The sequence below is a fragment of the Conger conger genome, chromosome 14, assembly GCF_963514075.1.
Source record: "Conger conger chromosome 14, fConCon1.1, whole genome shotgun sequence".
In the NCBI taxonomy this organism is placed as follows: Eukaryota; Metazoa; Chordata; class Actinopteri; order Anguilliformes; family Congridae; genus Conger; species Conger conger.
In genome coordinates, this window is record NC_083773.1 from 12,681,165 (window position 1) to 12,690,762 (window position 9,598).

General features: G+C 44.6%; 1 protein-coding gene across 2 annotated transcripts in view; it reads right to left on the reverse strand.

Moving 5' to 3' along the window:
• Positions 1–3,447: 3,447 nt before the first annotated feature.
• Positions 3,448–9,598, reverse strand: part of LOC133110105 (monocarboxylate transporter 2-like) — a 15,673-nt gene continuing 9,522 nt past the window's right edge. For both annotated transcript variants that reach the window (XM_061219983.1, XM_061219984.1), the window contains exons 4-5: positions 8,361–9,197; positions 3,448–4,452 (exon numbers count right to left, since the gene is read on the reverse strand). In XM_061219983.1, coding sequence (XP_061075967.1) covers positions 4,175–4,452; positions 8,361–9,197 — 1,115 coding nt within the window. In that variant the 3' untranslated portion in view covers positions 3,448–4,174. The remainder of the gene's footprint in view (positions 4,453–8,360; positions 9,198–9,598) is intronic.

Consider the following 9,598-nt stretch of genomic DNA (forward strand, 5'->3'; position numbering starts at 1 on the left):
TCACAGAAACACTTTGAAAAAGTTTGCCTAACTTTTATAGTTAAATCCACTTTTGAAAAATGTAATAATCATTACACTTGTTTCAGATCTATAGGACCCCTAAATCGAAGCAACTTTCTCATTAATATTCTTACACATAAGTGAATTACCAATTAGTTTAATGTAGAGTATGATATCAATAGATAACTATATACGTACTACTAGTCCTTTCATCAAGGAAGAAGCTTTATAAGGAAAAATGCATCGTGTCCAAGGTTCACTGGAGGGAAACATTGGTGATTTAAAACCATTACAGGAGGAGACATTTTGACAGTTTATTACAATCACTTCGACCCTAATCTCACAAGCTTGTGCTCAATTTTCAAAACCTTTGACACAACACTCAAAATGGTAAGCACTCGTAACACTGTTCGCCTGTTCAAAACATGCATTGTGCATTCATATCTTTGAAGAAATCTTGCACTTGGTCCAAGCTCATTGGTTCAAATTCCTCATTTTTCATTAAATACTGTGGGAACATTTGTTTATATTGCCCACACAAAAGAAAATATTGCCCACACAAAAGAAAAAAAAAAAAAAAGAAAAAAAAATATATAACTATAACATACTGTGGGTTTGTTTCAGTTTTTTTACAATTGCAAACAAGCATTTGATACTTTTTAGAACTTTTCACAGTTAGCACAAGAGCACTGTATGTGGACCAAACTGAATCATTTTTCATTGCTTTTACAAAAGATCTGGCTGAATTATCTGTTTTGAGTTTTGTGTCTACAGTTTTGAAAAATGACCTCAAGGTTCTGAAATTAGTGTCAAAGTGATTGTAAATTAACTGTAATTACATTGCAGATATTAATGCTTTACCATTTACAGTCTCAGAAAATTAGGACCCTGGTCTTTTAAAAGTCTTTCGTCTCTGCTTAGTCTAAAACTTCAAATTATTTCAAAACAAACCCATATCACTATCTCTTGCTGATATCTCCAAAGCCTTCATGGTTATTGACCAGACATCATTCATTAAAAGGCTTATAATATTGGGCTAGGTCAAGTGACACCAAACCAATCTTAAAATGACTGTAACCTTATGCCCATAGTCCCTTCCATAGCTGCTGGTAAATTCAATCCTATTATTTTGATGCAAGCCTTAATGAGACACAAGCCTCCATTTTACGTCTAGTCGACATCAATACAATGACATCTACAGTTCAGAGCTACAAATTCCATTTGTGTGTTGATCGCAGCTCACAGTGCAGTACGTCTTCCACTGTAACAGGCTTTCTAAGACCTACAAATCTCTTTTGTCCCAAATTAAAATTTAGAAACAAAGAACTTGATAAACTGGAAAAAAGTTGTATTATTTTTCATTTCATGAAAAATACTAAATAATGGTAAATAATAATTTACACAGACATCGTTCAGTTTTGATCTGATCTGCAGCAATGAGCAGTAGGTGTTACAAGCGCATTTCTATTAGAAGGTCAGGCAGGAGCACTGATGTATCTATCAAGCTATTTTGTATAAAGGCAACTTTGCATTTTTGCAATGCAAAATTTATTCCAGGCAATTATCCACCATGCATTGGCACAATTCTGGTCTTCGCAAAAATTTTAAACCCTAATCCAGAGTTTTTACCCAGTAAATCATTCAGTTCTATTATTATGCATTGCCTAAAAACCTATTAATTGTGGCAACACAGCTTATTGCTCAATAGCACGTTATTGCCCTTATTCTCAGCAGCAGAATAATATAGAGGCAAATACATGAGGATGTCTGGTCTTTATGAATGCAGTCAGAAAAGAAGAATTATGAAAAGAGAATCATGTTCCATCAGATAAAATACAAGAGGATGCATGCTCAGTTCACATCATCTTACTGTACATGCTGATATGACCATAATTACTTATCAAACATAAATAAGGTTACTTACATTTTGCATAAGTAACATCAAAACTAGCATTAGTAATATCAAAACCAGCTGACCCACTGGGCGGCCATTTCAGGACAAGCCACCTTCTCACACAATCGAATGTAAATACCCCCTGACAAGAGTTCCCCTATTGCCCTTTCAGCAGGACAGCCAGCGAGAACAACAGCTGTGCAAACACGGACCTGCATCTAATCGGGAGTGCTCTGAAGCAACACGTTCAATTTCTCCTCCAAGCCTACAGCCTTGATACAAGCGCTGCTCTTTGACCATCCTTGAATCCGAAGAGCTGACATCACTGTTTCCGTGGCCTTTTTATGCAAGGGCCCTCTCTCAATTTGCCAGGTGACCCTTGTTTTGCTCTACGTTCGGGGGTGTCCAATCTCCTGGGTCGTGCGGGTCTTGGAAATCTCCAGTCAGTGATTCCGGAGGCCGGAGAATGGACTTTGGAAAAGGTTAACCCTTGCTCATGTTGACACATACCCACATACTCTGAGGCAAAAACACGCCTCTCATGGACCCATCAATTTTTTTTTTTGCAAGCTTTTCCATTTTTAATGCCCGCCACGAAATGGCTTGCTGCACTGTCCATCAGAAAATAACCTTGACTGATAGCTTAAACTTTTGTATTATTTATTGGGCTTGCCGCTAAGAATGTGCACCTACTGTAGCAGCAAGCTTAGCTTATTTGGCAGCTCAACACGGGGTTGTAAAGCACAGAAGAAGCTGCACACAGCAGTATCCCAGCACCGGGCTTCTGGTGTGGCGCTGGGCGCTGAACACTCGCCCGAGAGCACGGTTTAAAAGCGGGACAGGGAAGGTCGCCGACTGAGCGCGGCGAGAGGGAAACTGCCAGGTGTCGAACACTCACCTGAGATGGAGTTTTAAAGGTTGAGAGGGAAGGGCAGGAGTGTGTGCGGTGGAGGGAGAGCCACCGGGCGTGGAGCGCACGGGAGAGGAGGTGTGAGAGGGCAGGGGAGCGTGGAGCCAGGGAAACGGCACCGGGGAAGGAGAAGGAGCAGACTCAGCGCCAGGCCCCACATCCCTGGAGTGCCTCCCAGTCCCCCTCCCCCGTCTCCCGCGGCTTGTCTCGGGACCTCCAGCAGAGAGATTTTAATTTATTGCTTTGACAATTTGCTGAGTGTTGGCAGGAAAATGCAGTGGCAGGCGTTTGGCCCAGAACTTTCTGGAGTTTGACAGTCATGCTTTGTTAGGTGACCACTGCCTTGGCAACAACATTTTTAGGTTGCTGAAAAAAAAAAAAAATCAGGTGGGACCATCAAAATAAGCCAAACCATGAACTGACGCCATAACAAAGCAGACCAAATGGAGTTTGTAAAGTCAACACGCGCATGAAATACTAAATGTGGTTTTACAAATTAACATGAATCATAATATGAAATATCAGAATGAGTATTTTCATTCCAATTATGAATATATATGAAAGAATGTGCTTTAGTGTAGTAATGCAGAAATAATACAGCCAGACAGATGAGAAAAAAGTATTTGTTATTTATCACGTAGCAAACCTTTTTTTGATGAAGTTTGCAGAGTGCATGAATACTGTAGATTCTACAAGACAAAACTGTTACAGAATATACTTTTCTTTAGCAGCAAATGGTAATGAGGTAAAGTGGTATGCCTGTCATCCTCCACAGTAAATACGTCTACATTAATATAAAATGTATTACCATACCGCTTGTAAAAGTAAAAACATACTGTAAAAAATCTGACTCATGCTAGCTATAGATTCTATGAGAGAAATAAGTGTAGGTTGCTACAAAGTTGTTTATAAAATACCATCATGTTCATATAAACAAATATATGAGAGCATAAAAAAGAGGAAAATCTGACACAAATATGACACATTCCTCCACCCGTACGCCATTCCCTCTGGCTCTGATGCACAGTGAAACGGACGCTGAATTTCAAGTAACAATAAATACTGTGTAACATGCAGAAGACAAAACTGTAGTGGGAGAGAGGGAAAGAGGGAGAGAGGGAGAGAGGGAAAGATAGAAAGAGAGAGGGGGAGAGAGTGGGAGAGATAGATATAAATGGAGAGAGACAGAGAGAAAGGGAGAGAGAAAGAGAGACAGGCAGACAGAAACAGACCAAGCACAGTTAAATGGTGTTATTGTTGAGCGGTACAGTAATTACAGTTGTTCCTGCAGAGGTCAGACAGCGCAGTCTGTGCGAGACAGAGGTGAGCTCTCGCTGGGTAATCCACGTGGTCAGGCTGGGCCTCTGTGGTCAGGCATGGCCGTCCACCTCCTCCTCCTCCTCCTCCTCCTCCACCATCTGCTCCTCCTGGGCACGGTCCTCCTCTTCCTTCACCTCCTCTTCCTCTCTCATGCTCACCTTCTCTGCGGCCGACAGCTCCACGTCCCTCTCCTGCTGCTCCTTCTCCCGGTCCAGGATCCGGTAGTTGTAGAAGTTCATGACGAAGAGGAAGAGCCCGGCGGCCAGCATCACCGCCCCGCAGGCGTAGTACATGTACTTGTAGTCGTTGAAGAGGTCCACCAGCGCCCCTACGTGAGAGGAAGAGAGCAGTGCACAAACACAGGACATTTACTCATCATATCGCATTCACAGCGTTCACCTGAAATGTATTCCCAAATTCCAGGCACATTTCTAGTTTTAAATTCACTCCGGATCAAAGCTAGGCTTAGTTATGACTGACCGAGAAGCGTAAAGGTCACTTACGGCTGTTATGTGAAAATGGACCGAGCTGACCTCAGTGGAACTCCCTACCCTTTGATCTCCCTGCTCTTAGATCAGGAACTTGCAAAGCAGCTGAACAAATCGATACGTGAAGTCAGGTTTTTAGAGTAACAGAACAAGAATGACTTTTGAACGGGGAGCCAACTTGAATCAAAACTGCGGACACTGTAATGAAGTATATTCAGCCCATAGGCAGAGGAGAGCCCACTTACAGCAGACACAGTGGCTGTGGTATTATACCAAATTTGAGCATTTGTTGGCTAGAGAATGCCTATGATGTGAATCGCGTGCTCTGATAACATAACACTGATGCATTCTGAGTGACAGATATATTTTAGGAGCGATGATGCTCATCATTGGTTTTATGTCCCATTTTCAGTGTGTGTGGCTCCACACTTGTGCTTGATTTTATTACACGTTAGACATGTCCGTGAAACCAAAGTGCCTCGGTAATGAGCAAACAGAAACAGGCAGTCCTGCTGGAGTCATGGTGAAATGAGATCAACCCGGTAAACGCATCCAAATGTTGCTCTTTGTGAAAGTCGTTTGGCTCCTTTAGTGAAACAGAATCTAGTGAGATGCCTGCTCTCACAAACAAAAGTCCAGCCCCACGCGCACAAGGACTTACACATACTCTTCTCCTGGACACACCATGTCTGCTGACACACAAGGGGGCATGAACAAATCTTTCAAATGAACAAACTGACGCGAGTGTTCTCCATCAAAGATCAGTTTGTCTGGCTCCCTCCCCGAGTGCTGAGATCTGCTCATTTCCCATCTGTCTCCTTAGCCAAAGACAGTGATTTTAGTGACTTACACAGTGTCCAACCGCAACTGATCACGCCAGCATCTGTGTGAAGGCCGATGGGCTAACTGAAATGCCAATCAATCAACCGCAAATGAAGGACCGTATGAATGAATGCTGCCTAAAAGAGGGGTAATGGTTATGGTTATATAGCCTATTAAACTTGGTTGTGGTTTACACGATAATTACTGTTAACAGAGGAAATCATAAATCAGTTCCATAACTGGACTGGATGATATTCTGAGGGAGCCACGCGTGGGCGCCTTGTTTACGTCGCGAACCACAGTTCACTGCTGTGAACGAGCAATGCGCTGAGGAACATACGAGACCAGCGAGCGAGCCGAACACACACATCCTCTTAACGAACGGAGCCGAAAGACGCGGCTCTGAATGAGAACGAGAGCGCCCGTCACTGGTGACCCGGCAGGCTGTGAGCAGACATCAGTCTTTCTGTCCGTCAGTCCCGCAGGTGAGCCTCATTAAACCAAGCGCCAGCACACTGCACTCAAAGAACACTGCACCATTTCTGTACCATGAGGCTACAGTTAAAATATGTTTCTTTTTCAGCTCAATGATACATTGCTTTCATTGTTTACATTTAAATACTATGTGATTTAGCTACTTTGGCAGTGTTAGCTTATTATTAGCATTATACAGTTTATTTTGACGAGTGATCATTGATTGACTTCCAGGAACAGTACAGGGATGCACATAATTGCCATGGCCTAATTGAGCAGTATGTGAAAGGACACATGCAGGAAACAGTGTTTCCGAATTACATGAGCCAACGTGCAGGGAAGTCAAAAGGCTGTGTATCTGAGGGAAGGTTGCAAGTTGGGTAAACCAATTAAAACAAGATCTTAATGAGTTGTCCAATTCAAGATCGTATGTATGTGTGTGTGTGCGCGTGTGTGTGTGAGTGTGTGTGTGGTGGGGGTAGCTGCCTCTGGTCAGGGCTGCACTAGCTCAAAGGGCAAGGATTGATTGATCATATTCCTTGCTTGACAGAAGCTGATGACCATCACTGCCATTAAAACAGCCCTTGATTGGGCGGGTAATTAAGCCCATCTGGTGAAGTCGCCTCCTTTTTTAATGTATTCATCACTTAATTATCGCACAGGTAACAGCCTTTAATGAATTTCGCTCAAACTTCACTCATTAAGCGCAAAGCAGAAAGGCTAATTACAGCAATTTCCTCACTTGGCCCTAATTAGGCTGACCCGGAGGTTGAGCGGTGGCATGGAGAGGTGGCTCGTAATGAGGAGACTTGTAAGGGTAAATGTAACGCTCCTGCCCTCCTGAGACTAACATAATCATGCGCTGAGTAGGGAGGCAGTTATTTACTCCATTAAACCGGCACCTCCACACAGGTCAAGCAAAGCAACACAAGACCGATAAATTTCCAGCTCATTAAAAAGCAGGGACCGACGCTAGCTGGAGGGGACGCTAGGACTTCCGCCGACGGCGGCGGCGTCTCAGGACCCGTGGCGTGCGAAGGCCTCTCCATCGCTGCTCTCGTTTGTTATTGCCTTTCAGGTTTGGCCGAGAAATGAAAGCTCCACTCTGAACTGTGATGACTTTGGTATTCAGCCAGCTGATGTCCACAGATGCTTCAAAGCTTTGTTCTTCTCCCCCTCTGGTTACTCATCTCCCCGTCTTTGGACAGGAGCGAGGGTTGTGTTTTACCTCCACTTACATTAGGAACAAAATTAAAAATGAAAGGAACCAGCAGTGCAGAAAATAAACAAAAACACACCCCTTCTCGGGAAGGAGTGAAAATAATTAACTTTTATGTAGCCTGCAATATGTGAGGGGGTGAGTTCAACTACACCCTTGCATGACAAAAAATATTACTGTAGAGCCTTGGAAAATGATTTCAGGCGTTTCATTAAGTAGCACTCAGTGTAAATCTTATGTATGCTCTCAACAGCACGCAACTCCATCAAAACTGCCCTACGCAGAACAAGTCAGCATCCCATGGGACTAAACTGCTGCTATACTGACGCCTACAGGAGGTCACCAAAGAACTTTATCTTTAAGTGTCACACTGGGCCTTCTGTTACTGCCTTTAGCAGTAGTAGAATTCTTAGAAAATAATAGGCCTGTGGCCATTGGACCGGAGGACCTAACCTGCATTAGGATAATGTCTGAAAGTGATCAACGGCGTGAGATTTGACGATGGGTTTTGCTAGCATGGGCGACAGCGGTGGAGCTGGAACAGACGAGTGTTGCTTCGCCACACATCTCGCCAGGGAACTGGGCGAAAAACGTCAAGCGCACAGAGACCTTCATTACATTTACAAGCGCTTAGGTTCCGTAATTTGTACCGGGCGACTAATTCTCCAGCGGGCGTGCCAGGAAAAAGAGCAGCATCTCGCTCACAGCAGCAGTAAATACGCGTGACCAATTACTGCTTTTCTCTGGGCGCGCCGAGCCGGGCGACTCCATTACCGATGATAATCCAATTCTGCAGGAATGCTTTACAACAATGACACCCAGGAAACCGCTTCAGTTGTACATTGTTGGCATAAAGCGACTGTGTTGGGAACAATATTTTCTTTTAATCGACACTCGGTTCCATTTCGCTAATATTTTTCTACATTTTTGGGGCCTTTTTTCCAAAATACAAGACAACAAGTCTGAGTAATAATGTCAGGGCCCTATTAAACTGTGGCTTTAGGTGTAAGACAGTGGTCCTCACTCCTGGTCCTGGAGAGCCACAGGGTGTGCTGGTTTTTGTTGTTAAGCAGTTAATTACACAGTTAACTCACCTCACCTGGTTTCTTGGGTCTGAAATGGTTTCTGATATTCAGGTGAAAACAAAAACCAGCACACCCTGCGACTCTCCCGAACCAGGAGTGAGGACCACTGGTGTAAGATATTGTGATATTTTGGGTAGATGAATCCTACCTGCAATTGGTGGTCCAAGAAGCACTGGACAGCATTCGATGATGGTCACGAGTCCAACGGCACTGGAGAACCTCTGAGCTCCCACCAGGTCCATGAGGCACTCAAAGAGCAGAGCGCACACCATACCGAACGCGATGCCGAAGAAGATGGAGTAGACCACCAGTCCTCCGTACCCAGACGCCAGGGGGCACAGGAGGTGACACAGGCCGTTGTAGGACACAGCGAAGCTGAACAGGTACTGGATCCTGGGACGGATCCATTTTGTGTTGGCCATCAGCCCAGTTCCAGGCCTGGCGATCATGTCAACTATAGCCAGGATGGAGAGCAGGTAAGCGGCCGAGTACTCATCCACGCCCAGGTGCTTGGCGTAGGGGGCCAGGAAGACGATGGGGGCGAAGAAGCCGAAGAACATGACCACGTTCCCAGTGAGGTAGATGATGAAACCTCTGTGCTTGAAGAGCGAGAGGTCGATGAACGTGTCCACTTTGCGCATGCACCCCGCCTTGGCCTGGTCCTTGCTCTCCGACTCGGTGGGAGTTAAGGCGCCGTTGGAGCCGCCGTAGCCGTTCTCGGGGGTGTCGAGCTTCTCTCGGGGCTTCTCATCGATGGGCCTCATCAGAGCTCCAGCCACGCAGCAGTTGAGCAGCAGGGCTCCTAGGATTAAGAAGCTTCCTCTCCACCCGAACATGTCGAACAGGAACTGGTTGAGGGGAGCGAGGGTGCACAGGAACACGGGGCTCCCAGCCATTGCCAGGCCGTTAGCTATGGGCCTCTTCACCAGGAAGTACTTCCCTATTATGGTCAGGGACGGCTGGAGATTAAAGGATAGTCCGAAACCTGGAAAATAAACGAGTATCAGCATTAGTAGCTTCTCTAAATGCAATACAATAAAATTAAATGAGTATCACAGGAGAAAATCATGGCCAGCTCTACTTTTGTGCACATTGATGTTCCACCTCATTTCACAATGGCAACTAAAACCTCATTAATGGAAGCAGTAAGTTCAGAAATGATTTCACCATTTAAATGGTAATAAATTGGGATTTCATAGTCTTCATTCACAGCCATGTTATAGCCCCCATTCCCCCAACATCCAATTGAATCGCATCTCACTCCTTAAATAAGTGTTTAGATTGGTATCCACTTACGGACAGGCAGGTTAACTGACTGGTCCGATACATTTGATCATTTTAAGACCAGCAAGACACCAATACTGTAGTATTGTAGTGCTAAGCACC